Genomic DNA, 19,064 nt, shown 5'->3' with positions numbered 1-19,064 from the left:
TTTTTTCTCAGGGTTGTGTGTGTGTTTCTTTTTTCTTTTCCCCTCCCCATCTCAGTCAGGGACACTTTGTAAATCCTTTGTTTTTCTCTTCACAGGATTGGGACAGTCAGCTGCTGACAGCTTTCCAACAGTCCTTTGTCAGTCATGTCCCACTGATGTCAGATACCATAGTGAGAGATTATGGGTGACGGGCCTAAGCAGTTGCCAGAACCAGGAAACTCGCATCTGCTGGTCATGCACCAACATCATCCCTGCGGGATCCCATCATTCTGCAGTGACCATCAAACCAACCTTGCATGCAATTGTTTTAATTCTTTTCCTTGGGCAATTCCCCAGCTTAAATTGACTTGAAGCCAAAGACACCCTCCCCCTGGAAAGAAAAGTCAGACAGGAACTGTGAGCAGGGCAGGAAGCCATAATCCAAGCTCCCCAGCCAGAAGCTCCTCCATGAATCCCGCACAGGTTCCCCACAATGCAGCACAGCCATTGCTTTCCGAAGGCTGCAGGAATGTTATCGAGCTGTGGTGGGAGTCACTGCTGGATTCCTCGCTTCCATCCAGCCTCCTCCCCCTGCGCTGAAAGACAGGGCAGAGCCATTACCCAGCAGACAGGGGGCAGCAGCTCACCCCAAACACTTGGGAGATTCTGTCCCCTTTGGTATCATCTGGGAAAGCAGCTCAGCTGCTGTGTTAGAGAAGGCAGGCAGGATGGGTGTGATCCAGCCCAACCACTCCCCTTGGCCTCAGTGGACTTTGGCGCAGGCCCTGCCTTGGCCAGCAGTGGGTGGGCTCCTGAGCTCCTTGGTCAGAGTTCTGTTTTAGATCCAGCCCCAGTGAAGTGCTTCCTGGAGTCAGCGGCGGCTCCAGGTACCAGCGCTCCAAGCGTGTGCCTGGGGCGGCAAGCCGTGGGGGGCGCCTTGCTGGTCCCCCAGCCTTTGGCGGCATGCCTGTGGGAGGTCCGCCGGTCCCGCGGATTCGGTGGCAATTTGGCGGTGGGTACACCGAAGCCGTGGGACTGGTAGACCTCCTGCAGGCATGCCGCCGAATCCGCGGGACCGGGAACCTCCCGCAGGCATGCTGCGGAAAGCCGCCTGACTGCCGTGCTTGGGACAGCAAAAAAGCTAGAGCTGCCCCTGCCTGGAGTGCGGCTCCATTTTATCCCTTCAGAGGCAGCTTGCACAGAGCCAGCTACAGGTGCCTGGTGTGCACAGTGGTTGCAAGAACCACCAGGTGGCAGGGACAAATAGCTCAGCCCCACTCCAAAGGCCAGATCCCTCCTCCTCCCCCTAGACAAGGTGGCACCACCCCAGCTGCTGCTCCCTATTTACCCCATAACAAGCAGGGCTCCTGCCTCCCCACAACTCTTCCCTCCCACCACAAGGGTTTCAGCACCCAGCACAACAGAGCGGTCCTTCCACCCACACAGGAGAACCCTCACTCAGCCCCTCTTCTCCAGTCCCCTGCAGTGGCTTCCTCACTGTGTCCTGACAAGTGCTCCCCACGACCTAGCAGCCACCCCACTCTCTCCTGGGTCACCTCCTGCCCTCTGGATTCCCATCATACCCCACCCCAGACATCCACTCTCACCCACCCCGCCCCCAGCTGTCAGCTCCCGAGCCACTGGTTAGCCTCACTGTGGGCCAGAGCTCACACCTACCTCAGCTGCAGACAGCATTATAGTCAGCCAGGGCTCGCTCCTCTGCAATGGGAAACAAGAAAGCCAGAATTACACCTGGGGGAGAGTGTGCAGAGTCTGACACCAGCTCCCTTCAGCCACAGCTTGGAGGCCAGGAAGAGCCTCAGCTCCCTGCCTGTATACACAGCAGCCACCACAACCCACCTGGCTGGTAGTAGTCATAGACTTTGATGTTGGCTGGTTTCAGGCCCTTCACCTCGATCTCTTGTTCCAGTTGCAGGATGAAAGTCTGTGACTCATCGCTCAGCTTGTGGGGGTAGGAGGGAGACCAGCAGGGAAAGGGAGGGATAGAGAGAAAGAAGTTACACACCTGCCTTGGTCAGGGCTTGATGTGACTTTCTCCACTTAAAGCTCTCCAGGCTGTTAGAGGGTCAGGACTTTAGAAAAGGAGCAACTATTAGGATTAGCAAACACCAGACAGAGGAACAGGGCTATACAAGCTTCCCCACTGCACAGCTCTGCCCATGCCCCTCAGTCCTGCCCTGCAGCCCCCTGCTATTCCAGTGCTGGGCTCCCCACACAACTCTTCCAATGCCCCTCAGTCCTGCCCTGTAGCCCAGCCACCCCCACTTCTTGTCCAGACCAAAAGTTATTGCTCAAATTTACCTTCTCCAGATAAATGAAGATTGCATCAATTTTCACTTCTGTTTTCCTAATGAGGGGTCTCTGCTGCAGCTGAGATAGGAGATAAGAGAATTTCTGAGCTCCTCCTCCTCCCCCCAGGGAAGGGAGTGTGAGAGGGTCTATAGGTTCGGAGGGATGGTGTGAGAAGTGCCCCACCCCTGCCCTTATGTCAGGTTTCATTTCCTCAGGCATCCCCTCATGGAGAGTTTATTCATAGATTCTGAGTCCGGAAGGTACCACTGTGACCTCAACACAGACCATAGAACACCCCCAAAATAATTCCTAGAGTTGGTTTAAACATTGTCAATGATGGAGAACCCACCATGACCACTGGTAACATGTTCCAGTGGTTCATTACTGTCACTGTTAAAAATGTGTGCTTTACTCGTGATAATTCTTGCAGGCCCAGGGAAGAGCAGGGTCCTGCCCGGATGCTCTCCAAATGAGCTGGGACAGTCTCCCCCTCCCAGGAGCGAGGGGCATGGATATGGTATACCTGGCTACAGCCTGTACATCCTCTTTGCAGCAGCTGGAGCAGTTCTGGGTCTGCCTGCTGGACATAAGCTCTGATTCACAATCAGGCCAGCTGCTGTTTGGTCTGACTCCTCGCCCAGCTCATGAATGCTAGTACTGCTCCAGACACAGGGGAGGGGAGGCTCCAGATTCCCAGAAGCTAGGCAGCCTGGGAGTAGTGTGTAGAGAGAGATCAGCGGTGGCCCAAGGTGGTACGAAGGCTCCAAGTGTTATGGAGGGTTGAAGGAGCAGCTGAGTGAGGGCTGAGCAGCGAGTGAACAGAGGGGTCCCCACAGCTGTCTAAGAGCCTCTGTCTGTGGAAGCCCCCTCCCCTCTCAGTAAGGACAGATCCCACCAGTGATTCACCACCTCACCCTTCGCCATGGCCCCCATTCTGATGCCAAGGTTCCTTACCGATGTGCGGGAGCCCGAAGACAGACTGAATCCAGACAGCAGGGAGACCTCCACAATCACCATGTTAGAAGTGACTCTGCTCCCGATGTAGCTGGAAGTGGGGAGATGGTCAGACTGTGAGCAAGGGCTAAATGAGGCTGTAACATTTCCTCCCCATCAGTCCTCACCAGCACTATCCCTCCTATGCACAGGGACTGGTGCTTAGCGTCCTGGCAGGGAGATGAGGCCTTGGCATTCAAAGATCTGGGGGCTAATGGGATCACCCTGCTCTGAGCTGTCCCACCCACTTGGGTATCCCTCAGTGATTCCCTTCTCTGTATTTATCAGACTCCTCCCCCAGCTGGTTAAAGCTGCAGGACCCTCCCACTGTCCCACCCCCTTGACAGGCACCTGGTCCTGACCTTCCTCCCCATCCCTCCCTGCTCTCCTTTCCCCACACGGATAAGCACCCCAGCCCTTTGGCTTGCCTTGTTCCCAGCTGCCAAAGCTCTCTGCATCCCCCAGCCAGGTGGCCTGATCCCCTGCCCATCTCTGACACTCCCTGCTCTGCTCCAAGCAGGGGCTGCGTCCCAGGCGAGTGGTGTATACATGGGGGGAAATGGCAGGGTCACCTGACGTGGATGCGGACAGTGAGGAAGCGCGCATTGCCCTTGGCGCAGTCGATCAGCTGTGTGGTGACGCGCAGAGAGAAGGTCACGGAGACCCGTGGAGGGGGCTCATTGTATCTCAGCACTGTCTGCAGAGGAACGAGAGGAGGGGAAGTGACAGATCGGAAATGCCGTGCAGAGGGAAGGGGCAGAATTCCCACCCCCCAACCAGCAGCACTTCCCCTTGTCTCAGACACACTCCCCAGTGACTCACCTGGGCGTAGACGCAGCCGCTGCCCTGGGCCTGCACTGAGAACTCCCCGGGGATTTCCGTTAGCACCGCTTGCTGCAGCAGTAGCCGGTTCTTGTGGGTGACCTGGAACTTCCTCTCAAAGCTCCCCTGAGACTTCACCGTCACTGTCACCTGTGCCAATGTGCTGAACGTCCGGGCTGCGTACTTAGCCAGGGCCTGCAGTGCGACCACCGTGTCCTGGCGAGGGAGAGACAGCTACCTCACTGTTTGTGTCAAACCCTGTGCACCTGGGGGATACCCCCCTCCATTCCCCAAGCGCAGCGGGATCTGCACCCCTGGGAACGAGCGCTAGGCTTCTCCTCCCTCTGCCTGAGTACAGGGGCACTCCCCAAAGGAATTAGCCCCAGCATTCACATTCTCTGTTCCTGAGTGCAGCAGGGGTCACAGCCCACAACATTAGCACTGGGTACATGGCACCAGCTCCCAAGAACAACCACCCCCCAAGGCACTAGCACCTGGGTTCACCCTCCCAGGCAGTGGGATAACTCCCCCCAGGCAAAGCAGTGCTGGTGTTTGCTCTCCCAGGGCCACAAGGTTCAAAAAAGCCGCCCTGTGTGGAGATTCACCTCCCAACCTATTCCTCTGCCTGAGGCCCTAGAGGGAGGGGGGCTCTGTCTCTGGTGGGAGCTGCTCATCACCTGCGTGGAAGCAAACCCTCCACGGGCGTTCTGCTGCCGAGCCAGCCAGGCCACGATGCCGGCAGCAGTGGCCATGTCCTCTGCGTTTATGCGTGGTTTGGAGAGGTAAGCCAGGAGCACATAGGCTGTCAGCTCAACATCCATTGACTGAGTCCTAGGCCAGAAATCTGTGGCAGCTGGGGAGCTGGGCTTGGGGCTCCAGTGGATTTGGCCTCCTAGGGAAGGAAAAAAATAACACACAAGTTACCTGAGGGAAAACACGTCTCCAGAGATGGGGAAAGCCCTAGAGCAATCATCCCAGTCATCCCCAGGGGCCCAACCCAGGATTGCTCCCTACAGTCTGTGCTCTGGGGATTTGTCCAGTCCTAGATCTCAGTGTTCTGAATGATGGGCCTTCCACCCCTTCCCTTGAGGAAAGTTACTCATTCTCACAGACTCCTCTGTGTTAGGAAGTGTTTCCTCATTATCCAACCTGAAATGCCGCCCTTTGCTCTACTGCAGCCCGTGAAATCCACCCCCACAATCCACTTCCTCTTCCTTCTTGGTGATCACACCCTTCACATACTGTAGCCTGTTACCATGTTCACTGTGACTGTACAGCCAGCCAGCAGGAGACCTGCTCCTGGAAGTGCTCCAACAGCCCTAAATATCCTACAAAATCAGAGTGTTTGTAATCAGAGGGGGGGGTTCAAAAGCACTCAGCCCTGGCCTACCTCTGCTCCCATGGAAGTCGGTGAGAGTTTTGCCATTTGCACTTGCGTGTTAGGTTTTAGTGCTGAGTATGTCTGAGCAGGTCTAACTCCTGGATCCTGCAGTGCAGTTAAAGGCCACGAAAGCAGCCCCCTGAGCCCCTGTTCAGTCCCTCACAAAGCAGCCTGCCTGGCTTTACAGACTTCAAACCCCACAGGGCTTGACCAGCGCTGCTGCTGCCGACTGACCATTCACACCGCCCTGGGCAGGTGTATGCTGCTTTGGCTCCCAGCAAATCAGACGACAGTCTCTGCCCTGAAGAGCTGCCAGTCTAACCCAGTACCTGATTTGATGGCCTGTTCATCCAGCTTGTACAGCAGCTCCTGGGTCACCTCATAGTCCCCAGCCAGGGCGAAGGCGTAGGCCAACACGGCTTCCGTGTAAATGTTGGTGACATTGTGAACGGCGTGAATGAGGCAACGTAAGGCGGCCTGCACCATGCTGCCCTGTGCAGGAGAAGATGACCACACAGAGGTCACATCTCAGACAACTGGTATTTCTTTATCTGCCGGCACTTACAAACCTGGGGACAATTGCACTCACTTCAATGGGCTTACACCAGGGATGAATGAGACCCCTTGAGACTGCACTGACACAGCAACACTATGGGCCAGACTCTGATCTCTGTGAAACGGATGTAACTCCACGAATGCTACACTTGTGCAACAGAGCAGAATCTGCCCCACTGAGTGGACTTTAACTCTACACCGCAACAGCTCTACAATGTGCCTGCCCTGAAGCTGCACCAGGACTCCTGCGTTACTAACCCCCACTGCTCTGTCACACCAGACCAATTATGCTGAGTGTGAGCTTCCTCCAGGCAGTGCCTTATCAACACCTGGCCTGGCAGGTGCCCTCAGAGCCCTGCCCGCGTGGTGCCCAGCCATGGAAACGGTTGCAGCAGCAGTGTGAGCTTCTCTAAAGCAGTGCCCATCAGTGCCTGCCCAGAGGGATTCCAGCCCACTCGGCTTCCTCACAGCAGCGCCCAGCTGGGGCCCTAGAGGAGAAAAGTGAGAGATGGAGGATGAGGTGGGCGGGCTCACCTTCAGTGGCTGCCCCAGCTCCAGCAGTGCCGCGGTGATGTAGGCCCCCAGGGAGATCTCATCATTCACACCGCCCTGTGGGAAGTACCATCACACAGAGAGATGGGAGAGTGGAGACACAGCACAAGTTAGCAATCAAATGTCATTCTAATGGGCGTGTCCCCTATGGAGAGCCCTGGGGCCTAGTCAAGACCCATTTTCCCATTTAAAGGGGTTTCTAGCGTTGGGGAGGTGTCTCCTTGGGGTGTGTCCCCTGTGAGAATCCTAAGGGATCTACCCCAGACTCTGTTCCCTATAGGGCTGGTGAGAGGAATCCCAGGGCTGATCTCCCAGGATTCTCCTTGACCCCCACAATCCTTTGCAGTCAGAGCGTCTGCCCATGTGTGCTCAGTCCCCTAGCTCTCCTGTCTGGCTTGCCTGCTATTTACCTTCATGGAAGAGTGGAAGAGCCTCCCTTTGTTGGTAAAGCAGCCGCCGGGGAGCTGGTGAAGCTCCAGCCATTTCAGGGCATCTTGAATGTTCTTATCATCTATGAAGATGGATTTTTTGGCTTGTCCAAAACTCTTAACCACAAATGCTGTCAGCCTAGGAAGGTTGGGGTGGGGAGGCATGGGGTGAGACAGATAGACCCAAAAGCTTAAATTCCTCCCCAGCAGAAGCCCATTGAAAGTGAGAGGTAGAAGTTCCCCATTTTGGCCCATCCAGCCCTTCTCTGTTGGACCAACTCAGCATGGCCTCCCTACAGCACATGTCTAGTGCTTTGTCCAGTCTAGTTTGCGATGTGCGGGCCCTTGCTTTCTTCTCCTGAGAATCAGTCCCCACCTCTTACTACCAGGAAGAGTTCCTAATCTTCAATCTATATTCCCCCTTTCTTAATTCCATCCCATGATCCCCAGGTAGCCCATCATGCCGCAATCACTAATTCCTCTCCCTCCTTCTTGTGTATGTCTTGCAAATACCTGTGGGCAGTTGTCTAAAGGGACTGGGGGGGGGGGTGATTATGGCATCACAGAGCCACGCCAAGCAGATTCAGCAATTTCCATTTCTCCTCCACCCACTGGATCATTTTGGTTTCTCTTCTCTGAGCTCTCTCCAGTCCGTCAATGGCTTCCTGCCCCTAGGATGCCCACAGCCATAGAGCGGGGCACTAGCTTTCCCCACCCCTGCCCTCTCTGTGGGGCGATGCTTCTGTATGTGCCACCCAAAACCACACTGGCCATCTAGCAGCCTTATCACGTTGGCAACTCCAATCTAATCTGCTCTCATTAGGTCTTTCTCAGCGTCACTGCTCCCAGTGAAGGCATGCGTGTATCAGATGATCTTTCCCCAGCTGTGGTAGCAGGCATCTGTTCAGGCTGAGCATCAGAACAAGGGAAGGCACCAGCTCTTACCACGTGTTCCCCTCTCCATCGCGCTCCCCAAAGGCGCTGTAAGCACCATGTCTGTGCTTATACAGGAGTTGCCTCTGGTACCCTGGGGAGGGAGGAAAGAAAACTCATACATAGGCGCCGACTCCGTGGGTGCTCCGGGGCTAGAGCACCCACGGGGAAAAATTAGTGGGTGCTCTGCACCCACCAGCAGCCAAGCTTCCCCCTCCTTCTCTGAGCGTGCCGCGTCCCCACTCCTCTGCCTACCTCCCAGCGCTTCCTGCCTGACTACCACCAAACAGCTGTTTGGCTGCTCCGGGAGGGAGCGTGAGGAGCGGGAACGTGGCGCGCTCAGGGGAGGAGGCGGGGAAGAGGCGGGGCTGGGGTGGGAGTTTGGGGAAGGAGTTGGAATAGGGGCAGGGAGGGGGTGGAGTTGGGGTGGAGACTTTGAGGAAGGGGTTGGAATGGGGGCGGGGCCTCATGGAAGGGGTGCAGTCAGGACGGAGCTGGGGGCAGAGTGGGGTCAAGCATCCACCGGCGGGAGCAGAAGTCAGCGCCCATGAACTCATATACTGCACAGCAGTGCCAGGGAGAAGGCCAGTAGTGACAGGGGGTGCAGGAGAGGGGCAGGAGGCTATTGGCACAGCAGGTGTCAGGTTGGATGCTAGTGGAGCTGGGCTCAGGGTACTTGCCACTGCGCAGGAATCCCGTTGCCCTCTCCCTGATCTCTGGGGTCAGCTGCCCCGTCTTCTCCAGATACTGCAGCACGTAGATGATGGGGGCGAACAGCACCATGTTCTGCTCCCCACAGCCACTGGGCATCTGCACCAGCCGGTCCAGGTTCTGCAGCGCCGTCCCCATGATGTCACCTGCCAGGGCGGAGGGGAAAAAACCTTCAGTGCAATCTTAAATGCTTTCTTGTGGCTGATCATTCAAAACCACCTGGGGTGCCCTGCCCAGTCCGGTTCTGACAACTCAATCTTTAATTACCAGGATGAGAGCTCTGGCTGGTGGGGATGCAGAAGGGGGCTCATGGGAAGTTATGGGTGTTTGGCAAATGTCTAACCTGGGGAAAACAACACAGGTTGGATACAATGTGAACTGACTGGAAACCTTTGCCACAATCCTCCAGTTAAAAAAGCTGCACTGAACTCTAATTACAATGAGCCCTGCTTGTAAAAGGACACCAATGGGGCTGTTTCTCTGGCTGTGCTAGGGTGACCAGATGTCCTGATTTTATAGGGACAGTCCCAATTTTTAGGTCTTTTTCTTATATAGGCTCCTATTACCCCCACCCTCTGTCCCGATTTTTCACATTTGCTGTCTGGTCACCCTAGGCTGTGCTGACAGGTGACAAGGTTACACAGGGAGAGTAACACAGAGGCACTTTTGCAGGGCCTGAGATTTTACTGGCCTTTAAGGCAAGCAGATAGTGTTAGTAGGTAAGTGGCAGCTCGGGTGTCATTCTGTTTCATCACTGCAGTTGCCTCAATCTTTTATCAGGCCAGATCAGAAGCACTGGTTTCAGAGTAACAGCCGTGTTAGTCTGTATCCGCAAAAAGAAGAACAGGAGTACTTGTGGCACCTTAGAGACTAACAAATTTATTAGAGCATAAGCTTTCGTGGACTACAGCCCACTTCTTCGGATGCATCCGAAGAAGTGGGCTGTAGTCCACGAAAGCTTATGCTCTAATAAATTTGTTAGTCTCTAAGGTATCAGAAGCACTGAAATCCAAACAGGACAGTAGCTGTTCTCACCTGACTGGAAGTGGAAAATGCTGTAAATCTGAGGGAGGGAAAGCCTTATGCTCTGTTATATCCCAGGGGCTTTCTTAAATTAAGTCTCTTATAGTGCAGACAGGAGCCCCGACCATGACTGCCTCGTCCTGTAGCAGTCCTGTATTGGGACACTAGGCAGCACAGTCTATGAATGAATCCACAAGTCAGAGCCAGAGAGAACCTCAGGGTCTGGCTGTGTCCAGCAGCCTCAGTAAAGAATCCCCTTTGTCTTCAGTACAGCCGAGGCCAGTCTGTTCTCCACTGCAAGGCTGCACTATAGCTGTGAAACTCAACACGGCTGTGAGCATTAGTGAGTATATCCCAGCCAGGCTCCCAAAGTCCTGTCCCAGTCGGCACTGGGCTCATTGTAGGCCTTGGCCTGCATTCTCTGGGGGCAGCCTCTTTGGTCCAAAGTCCTGCTCAGGAAGGTGCAGGGGATCTCCCCCCAGGACACTCCCTTCCCCTTTAAAGTTGGGGTGCCAATCTAGAACTTCTGAAACAAGGTGGTTGGAAAATCTTGCAGAGATTCACTAATAAACAAGCATCAAATCTTTTGAGGCTTCCCCTGTCACTAATGGGACATGGCTGCCCAGATCAGCACCTGTTTGTCTGTAACAGGAGTCAGTGAGCTCACACACTGGGGCAACTTACCCAAGACAGAGATGGTAGCTCTGGCTGATCCTTTCACTGCATTAGCAGGGAGGGTGAGGGACACAGGGTCTTTGACTGTATTTCCTGATGATCACACGTTAAAGAAACGGCATTAGAAATCAAGCTGTAGGAATCCACCCAAGGAGATGAGGTGGTAAGCAATAAATCAGAGGTGTTCACATCTTGATCGCCTCCATCATCCCGGCCAGTGCAGTCCACTCTCCAGGGCTCTGGCTAGTCCCAGTTTTAAAAATTCCCCAGTGATGAAGCTCCCAACACTCCTCTGAGGGAGACTCTTCCAGCTTTGTTATCATCCTGTCTAACGTACCTCCCTTTGCTCATTTTCACCTGGCTAGCCCCATTTATTCCATCACATCCCTCACCAACAGCCCTTAGTTACTTGTTGTGATCCCAGTTAGAGCAGTAGTTGTAGATCCTGCACTAACTCTTTACAAGGCACTGGCAGAGTGACTATGGAGATAAAATGGCATCAGAATATGAAAGCCATTACCCCAAACTCCAAGCATATAGATTCAAGTTTGGTCACCACTTGGCTGGGCATCTTCCTGGGAAAAACCTAGACTGCTGCAGGGAGGGGCATGGGGGACTCAATGGGAGAGGGGTTCTTCCCTCTGAGTTATCACTGGCCTCAGTGCCCCAGTGTGGTGCTAGGGGGTGCTGTGCTAGAGGTAACTGGATGGGTGGCTCAGCAGAGGGCGCTCTCTCCCCAGGTTGTGTGGTAGACGCAGTGGAATGCCAATGGGAGGGATTATTTTTTGTCTTTTCCTGTCACGCCGAATGAGAAATACAGTTTTACATATTCCTTTATCTGCCACCCCTGCACACCAGTCCCATTCCCTGCCCCCAATGAGTTCAGGGACAAGGCTCCTGAGACCCCTCCGGTGCAGCCCTCCTACCTCCTCTAGGGCACAGCAGGCAGCTGTGAGCCTTCTCCACGAGCACTCCCTCCGGCTGTTGGAGCAGAGACAGGGGCATTGGAGGGGACAAACAGGGTTACAAACAAGATTTCCAAACAGCCGCAAAATCCATGTGTGATTTCGGGTCTCAAGGGGTTGTGCCCGAGCTGTCAGGAGCTTTACCCCCATTAGCCTCGGGCTGGCGTCTCTCTCCTTTTAAACCCAGAGGGCTGGGCTGGAGCTGCCCACCACAAGGACCCCAGTGTTCCAGTCACAGTCAGGTCAAGGGAACAGGAAGAACAAACCTAGAGGGAGGCAGCACCCTGGTCTGTTATCACATGCCGGAGCTGATGTCTGATGGAGAATGGAGGTGAGAAGAGCACAGATGGGAGCGTGGGTATGGCGTGCAGGGTGGCATGGGAAATGGTGCCGCAGGGAGGGTATAAGCAGGAGAGTTAGAGGAGCGCTGGGGACAGCAGTGACTGGTGCAAAGGCTTTGGGATGCTGGCTCCAGCCAATGGCACAGAATGAGAAGTTTGTTCCCCAAACTCTCCTCCCCCCTTCAACTAGGGAGATGGGGACAGAGGGAAGCCTGGCCTCATACTGACCCGGACTATCAGGGGTTTGATCAGTGTATCCTTCCGTGGCATTGCTGGAGGGAAGGTCCTCCTGCCTCCACACTGTGGCGTGTTGTCCATCACCACTGTGCTGACCGTTATATTTACCGCCCCTGTCAATCAAATTGAACAGTGTCTGTTTCTCACAACTAGTGCCAGGCTGAGGCCATGTGCCCCAGCTGACATTTTGCTGACACTGATCAGGCGGAGGGCGGAAGGTCTTAATCTAGTTGACTAGTCAGGATTGCTGACCCCTGGTGATTTTGGCCCATTAAGAAGATCACTGTCAATGGCAAGTGCCTTCAACGCAGGTGGAGAGGGAAGACTCAGCAGCTCCTTGGAAACTGGAGTCCCTCTTTATTGACAGGCTGGGTCCAGTATGGCAGCAACAATGCAAGCTTGCCCTGCATGTACCTGTGTGCCTCTCCCTGCCCCAGGTCAATAAGAGTCTGCCCCACCTTCAAGGGACATGAGAGAGGGACTCCAAACCCCATCCATCCTGTCAACAGATGGGGGAGGCAATTAGTGCCAAGGTGGTTTTGTGACTTGTCCTACTAGGAACTGGACTGAGAGCCAAGTGGAGACCCAGAGGTGAAAGTCTCCATTTTACACTCCCCAGTCTCTCTGTGCCACCCAGCCCCTCTGCGTCACAGTCCAGTGGTGATGGACTTACTCGTCCCTCCGCCACTGTCCCTGCCTTACCCAATGTTGTGGCTGTCACACTCCATGAGAAGGTTCTGGATTCTTCTGCACACAGGCAGTGGATGTACCTGCAGCTCCTGCACAGCTCCACCCGGAAGTCTGGGGATTTAGCCAGGGACACTTGGATCTGAGCGAGCGATAGAGGTAGGCAAGAGATTAGCACAGCCTGGAAAGCCCAGCTGCTGGATGCAGAGCTCTTGGGCATGGCAGGGACTGCTCCATTGGGCGTGCTGCCACGTTGAGTGGCAGGGCACTCACCTGGATGCACTGCCGTAGGTAGTTGAAGACGGTGGCCTTTAGGGTAAAGGTCTCTCCCCGGACCACAGAGTATGGCAGCGTCACATCCACAAAGAAGGGCTGGAATGTCACAAGACTCGTGGTTGGGGCAAGTCCAAAGCCCAGCCTGGCCATGCAGAACATCCCGGCTTTCCACTCAGTGATGGTGTCAGGCACTGTGACTGGGACATCCCTGTTTCCAGTGGGACTGAGAGCGGGAGAGCCATCACATAAAGCAATTTAACCCACCACCTTACAAAGGGAGCAAAGCCAGGGTCCCAGGCTCAGTGTGTGCAGTCGCAATCCTGATATTATGGAGCAGCCAATAACCCTAATCTCAGGACAACTCTCTAGTCCATTGATATTAGCCCTCCTTAGGAATGAAAAAGAGATGGAAAGAGACTTCGTACTGGGCCATATTTGGTCCATCCCCCAGGCCAGGATGGCTCCCTACAGTCTGTTCTCCTAGGCTTTGTCCAGGGCTCATTTTAAATGTCCTCAGTGATGGAGCTTCCATCTCCTCCTTTGCGGAGACTCTTCTATAGTCCAGCAGACCCTCATTGTTGGTGTTTCCTGGTACACTCCAGATTTGTGGGTTCCAACCCAAACATACTGGGAGTGGGAGCCACACTTTGCATTCAGCTGGGAGTGTCTACCGAGTTGAGAACTTGGTGTTGAACCAAGTAGAGGATGCCCACTGAGTGGGGATGCTTGGTCTTGAACCAAAAGGAGTGTTTTTCTGTGTTAAGTGTGGTGAGCGCTGAACCTTGCTCCCCAGGTTCCCAGCTGGGTTTTGGTTTGGCACATTACAAATATAGAGTTCAGCTAAAAAATTCAGACCCAAGTTGGGGGAATTCAGGCCCTCTCCACAAAGATCTTTGGGATCTTTGAATTCAGGCTTTTGCTTCCACTGCAGTGAGTCTAATCATGTGATCCACGCTCAGAAAACCCTTCTGTTTCAAAGAGAAAGACCAAAGGAGACAATCCCTTGCTCTGGGACAAAAATAGGTGTTTGGAGTCAGTATAAATACATTTGATCTGCTCTCAAGAGTCAACAGTGACTCCATTGGTACATCTGGTATGTGGGTAGAAGGGACCTGCCATGATATTTATGATCAAAGACAAATGAATTAAATGTGTCTTGCTTGACTAAGGACAACAAAGGGGTGATAACTGTCTGGAGGTATGTAAAGACCAGGTAGGTTCAGGAGGCTACAGAGAGATAATGTAGGAGGAAATGTGATAGAAACTGAGCAAAGTAAGAGATTCTGGATGTAGATCAGGAAATATGCCCTAACACTTAGGATCTACTGAGTGGGAGAAAACCTCCCCAAATGGAGCAATGGAAACTCCATTGCTTGAATCACCATCAACCAGGACTAGATAAAGCACTGGAGAATGTGTTGTGAGAACAAACCTGTACTGGCTGGGACAGTGGAGGGACTGGTAAATCTTTTCCATTTGGGATTTTAAGAATTCTTACATCTGGCCTTTAATACAAATGCTGGGGAGAAATCACTCAGACTTAACAAGAAAGGGCACAGTTTCCTTTCAGCCCCCATGGCATTCCTCCAGCTGCCAGTACCTACCCGACAGAGATCAAATCCCAGAGCCAGGTTTCAGGGAAATACTGGCGAACTCTCCCTGGGATAGTGGATTCTGGAGGAGCCTCTGAAACAAAGAATACAGATTCCCCGTCAGGATTTGGGCAGCTTAGCCCCCTCAGTCCCAGACTGTCCAGCGCTGGGACGGCAGGCTCAGCTGGCAGAGGGAGGGTGCCAGGGTTGATAGTCTGTGAGTGAGGGGTTAGTCTAGCACTGGAGATGGAAGATTAAGGACAAAGCCATGCTTACTTCTGGAGACTGGCCCCCCATTGGTCTCTATGCAATGCCCCCAAAAGTGCCAAAGCTGAGAAGGAGCCCTGCCCCTCACTGACAAGTGGGCGTTGCACCCATTAGGGGCAGTGGGTGTTCCCAGCATGGGGCACATGGTGAGAGATGGCTGGCAGCTAGGCTGTCCCAAGGACCTGGAAAGAGGAGCCTGGCAGAGGGATGCACTTGGGATTGGGCTGAGGTGATGGGAGCTCCTATGGGAAAGGAGGGGAAATGGGGAAAGGAAAGCAGCATTGTCCTAGGGAGGCTAGGGCCCTGGGGAAAAGAGAGAAGGGGAGGCCTCTATAGGGTGACCTTAGCGGAGGTTGCTTATGCTGTGCCTACCCATCAGCACCAGGGCACTGCCGGTGGGGCTCGGCTTTCCTCCCTTCACGCTGGGAGAATTGCAAGTGCCACTGTGATCCTCTGGTGGGCCCTACTGCCTCAGTGCATGACCAGTCACATCACTGCTCTCCTGCCATTGGCAGCCTACTGTGTTTGAATTCTGGGCCTGATCCAAAGGCCATTGAAGTGTCACCAGGGCCTTAACGCAGTGTTCCAGATGCACTAGGGAGGGAACATGGAGACAACTCCACCCGACCCTAATCTCCACCTCTTGGCATCACGCTTCTCCAGAGTGCTGCCCCCACAATGGATCTGTGGTTTAAGTCTGTCCCAGATCAATGGGATCTGTGCTCACTCTGTCTTGGTTTTGGATGGCTCTTTCGCTGGGAGTTGACTGCTGGGGTGTCCCGCTGCCCCCTCCCCCCCCCCCAGACTTCTGAAGGAGCAGAAAGAAAGACAAACAAAGGAGAAAGGAAAAGGGGAAAGTGGAGGATCTGTTCAGCAGCTTGGGGAAGAGGAAGGAAGTACTGAAAAGAAACAGCAGAGACAGACAACCATGAAATGTTTGAAGAAGCCAGAGGGTTTAGAGAGTGCAAAGTGAATAGCTACAAAGGAAATCACTGTTACCTTGGCCAGCGGAGGCAGAGTTTTGAGAATAATTCGATAGCAACTGAGCAGATCAGGTAAGGTTAATTATAGTTATAAATTATAACACTTTGTATTGCTCAGCAACAAAGGGGCTCAAAGCACTTTGCAAACAATAATGATTTAAGCTTTATAATCCCATTGTGAGACAGCGCAGTATCATTATCCCCCTTTTACAGATGGGGAAACTGAGGCACACAGCGGGAGTGACTTGCTCAGGGCAACACAGCAGGCCAGTGGCACAGATGAGAAGAGAACCCAGGTCTCAGAACTCCCTGTGCTGAGGACTAAGCACTGGGCAACTCCCCCTTCTGGGTTTTGGCCTCAGCCCTGGTTTTCTCTCAGTACCCATTGGCCAGGCAGAGGCAGGGATACCCATCCAGCAGCTGGAGGGAGGGAGTGAATAAAGCTTACCCAGGATGCTGATGGGCCTTAGTGGGGGTGCTGTCGGCCTCTTGTCCACAGGATAATAGCACTGAGTCGGCTTCTTTATCATGAGGTTGGAAAAGATTTTCAGGCCTATGCTCTGTTACGAAGAAAAAGAGTGATGGGGCGGGACAGCAGCAGCTGCAATATGGCAAGGTCAGATTCATTAATAACCGTGATCTAATCTGAGCTGCTGGGATCAGCCCTGCGTCTGGGGTGGTGTGGGGCTGCTCTGCCTCAGCAGGGGATGCGCCTCAGACTCCTGTTCCCCTCTTGCTCTGGGAGGGTGGCACATCGCTGCATCCCTTTCTGGGGTGCAGTTTACTTCCCCGCTTGGGCCTGCCAGCTCCAGTGGCAGGCACATGGGGGCGGAGCCATTGCCTGCCCCCTCCCGGCACACTGGGAAGGAGTAACCCATCCGTGCTTTGTGGCTGTTCAGAGGTCTGAGCCTCATTGCCCGTAATTCCCCTGCATGGCCTTGTAGGATCATGGCACAGCCTTGCCCACTGTGACAAATCTATGGGCACCTGGGGCTGCGTTGCACACGGTGGGAGAGTGCCCACTACTGAGTCACCCAGACAACCTCCTAAAGGCCCCATTTGATTCTCAACCCCAAGCACTAACTGAAGCCTCCAATCCTCTCTCCTCATCAGAAGGGGGAGTCTCAGAGACTTGGATTGGCCATTTAATGTCCAGTGACTCCAGTCACCTGCCCAATGTCGTCGCACCGCCAAGGAGTGCTGTGTTCTACTGCCACCAATCTGAGGTGCCCACCTCGCCTGCCCTGCTCCAGCCAGTGAGTGTCTCTGCCTCGCTATTAGTTGGGAAAGAGTAAAGAGGGGTAACACTTATCCCTGGAGGAAAATGATCTAGAAATCGGGAGTGTCCTGTAATGATGAACTCTAGGCGCTGCGGCACAGTCTCCCCAAGGGATGAGGTGGAAGCCACACACCACTTGGGACGCTAAAGCTAAGAATGGGGGAATAGACTGCAGAGAGTAAAGCTGTTGGGGGAGGGCACTTTCCCATTCGCATGTGTTTTCCCGGGTGTCATTTCCATGCAAATTCCAGGAAAGGATCAGAGATAATTACCCTGAAGAGGTTAAAGACATCCAGCTGATAGGGATACCAAGGCCTCCGTGACACCAGTGGTAATAAAGGTGGAAGTCGCACACATAGATCTGGGTATTCCTCAACTTGGTGGGGGTACCCATGGCGGTGTATGAAAGGGAATAACTCATAGACCTAGGGAAACCAACAGAACGGAAAGAATCAGGCAGAGAGGAGCAGGTATCTATCACCCTCACACCATCCCAGAGACAAATGTCCCACACTTGCCCCTCCCTAGCACAGAATCCCCCCCCCCCTTCACCCTTCACCCCAGAGCCCCAGCTTTCACCTCCAGCCCCTTCCCCAGCAGACCTGCTGGTTCACAAGTCACTCCCCCTTTGTGTCTCCTCAATCCATCCCTGGTCCTGGGTGACCATGACTCTGAGGGACAGACAGTCACTCACCGTTTGATTGGTCAGCTCTTTCTCTGGCCTCATGAGGAGCACGCTCTTGTCCACTGCCCGGACTGCACACACCGAGCCGGAAGCCGCCTGAAGCTGGAGCTGGACTGTCGATCCTGGGAGAGTTTCTTTAGCTGAGAAGCCCATCTTCACCTTGATCAGCACATGGGGAAAGCAAGCAACAGTGGAAGAGAAAAAGAGACGTTACCTTTATGGGCCTTCCCACCCCTCCATCTCCACCCCTCTTTTTTCTCATCCCCACTCACAGATGGCAAACACCCTCTCCAGCTCTTTCCTCTGCTCACTCACTCTTTGTGCCTCTGACCTGGCTGGCAGTGGGGCCAGTGGGTCTTTCCTTTCAGTCCCACCCAGTGTTCTGGTTGGGAAGACATGGTGGCTAGGTCTTTTCAGTGGAGATCACCCAGACCTTTGCTCTTGTAACTCTGTCCCAAGGCTAGGCACAGCTAGCAGAGCACTGCTCTGTGCACTGAGACAGTAGCTGATCCCCACTTCACACTCCGAACTGTCCCACAGAGGCCAACTCCCCCCAGAATTCACTGGCTCCCTTTGACGCAGATTTTGGGGGCCCCAAAGGCCATCTCTGACAGCAAGAGATCTCTAGGACAGGGAATGCAGTGATAAGTCCCAAGGTAAATGGCTCTAAAGCACTGCACAACTGACCACATGCATCCTGGTGCCTCGCTTTCCTCTGGGACAGCAGGTAGTGGCCATGGCTGGATGAAAGAAACCAGACTTGATGGTCCATTGCTCTGATCCAGCACAGTGGAAGGTGGGGTACTGCATTAGGCAGACTTATGGTATGATCTGGTATAGGAAAAGGAGTGAGACCAGACTAGATGGAGCCGGTGCCTTGACCACTCTGGATACTCTCCTGCAGACCGGTCACTACTAGGGGGAAGCTCTGTGTCCCTGGGACCTGCGCTTTCACACAATGCTTGCACCCATTTTCTCCCCTCTGAAGATTCTGGGGCTCCGGATTGCCCAAGGTGCATCAATCCCTCCCGGCTCTTCCCACTCACCAACACCCCCAGATTCCCCCGTCAGTTGCGAGTCTCACCTGGTTTTTGAAGCACATGGCAACATCAAACTGGATGCTGTCGGCTGCCACCCCCTTGCTGGGGAAGATGGCATACACCACTAATGAAGGGGCGGGCGTGAAGTCGGAGGTGAAGGTCAGAGGGATGGAGAAGGAGCCTTTCAGTGCTTGATAGAGAGAGAGAAAAAGTGTTTCCATCACAACTCCACCAAGATCTCCTCCTATCCCCTCTGCCTCCCTGAATGTCTAATGCACCCATCACTGTGGTATCGAGGCATCTCCCACTATCCCTCCACTCTCTTTTCCATGTCCTCCTCTCTGCTC

At 54.0% G+C, this 19,064-nt stretch overlaps 1 protein-coding gene across 1 annotated transcript in view; it reads right to left on the bottom strand.

The window, feature by feature from the left end:
* Positions 1–298: 298 nt before the first annotated feature.
* LOC128831835 (alpha-2-macroglobulin-like protein 1) overlaps positions 299–19,064 on the bottom strand; it is a 35,743-nt gene continuing 16,977 nt past the window's right edge. Inside the window, exons 14-36 of the mRNA XM_054018671.1 lie at positions 18,762–18,907; positions 17,687–17,836; positions 17,265–17,417; positions 16,162–16,273; positions 14,476–14,557; positions 12,869–13,094; positions 12,611–12,737; positions 11,900–12,021; positions 11,292–11,346; positions 10,375–10,458; positions 8,637–8,813; positions 7,969–8,050; positions 7,006–7,162; positions 6,578–6,652; positions 5,818–5,980; positions 4,785–4,999; positions 4,108–4,323; positions 3,858–3,982; positions 3,247–3,337; positions 2,302–2,370; positions 1,840–1,942; positions 1,657–1,698; positions 299–575 (exon numbers count right to left, since the gene is read on the bottom strand). Coding sequence (XP_053874646.1) covers positions 1,658–1,698; positions 1,840–1,942; positions 2,302–2,370; positions 3,247–3,337; positions 3,858–3,982; positions 4,108–4,323; positions 4,785–4,999; positions 5,818–5,980; positions 6,578–6,652; positions 7,006–7,162; positions 7,969–8,050; positions 8,637–8,813; positions 10,375–10,458; positions 11,292–11,346; positions 11,900–12,021; positions 12,611–12,737; positions 12,869–13,094; positions 14,476–14,557; positions 16,162–16,273; positions 17,265–17,417; positions 17,687–17,836; positions 18,762–18,907 — 2,771 coding nt within the window. The 3' untranslated portion in view covers positions 299–575; position 1,657. The remainder of the gene's footprint in view (positions 576–1,656; positions 1,699–1,839; positions 1,943–2,301; positions 2,371–3,246; positions 3,338–3,857; positions 3,983–4,107; positions 4,324–4,784; positions 5,000–5,817; positions 5,981–6,577; positions 6,653–7,005; positions 7,163–7,968; positions 8,051–8,636; positions 8,814–10,374; positions 10,459–11,291; positions 11,347–11,899; positions 12,022–12,610; positions 12,738–12,868; positions 13,095–14,475; positions 14,558–16,161; positions 16,274–17,264; positions 17,418–17,686; positions 17,837–18,761; positions 18,908–19,064) is intronic.

The sequence above is a fragment of the Malaclemys terrapin genome, chromosome 1 (assembly GCF_027887155.1).
Source record: "Malaclemys terrapin pileata isolate rMalTer1 chromosome 1, rMalTer1.hap1, whole genome shotgun sequence".
NCBI lineage: Eukaryota > Metazoa > Chordata > Testudines > Emydidae > Malaclemys > Malaclemys terrapin.
Note: the sequence above shows the minus strand (reverse complement) of the source record. Positions and strands in the feature narration are given on the sequence as shown.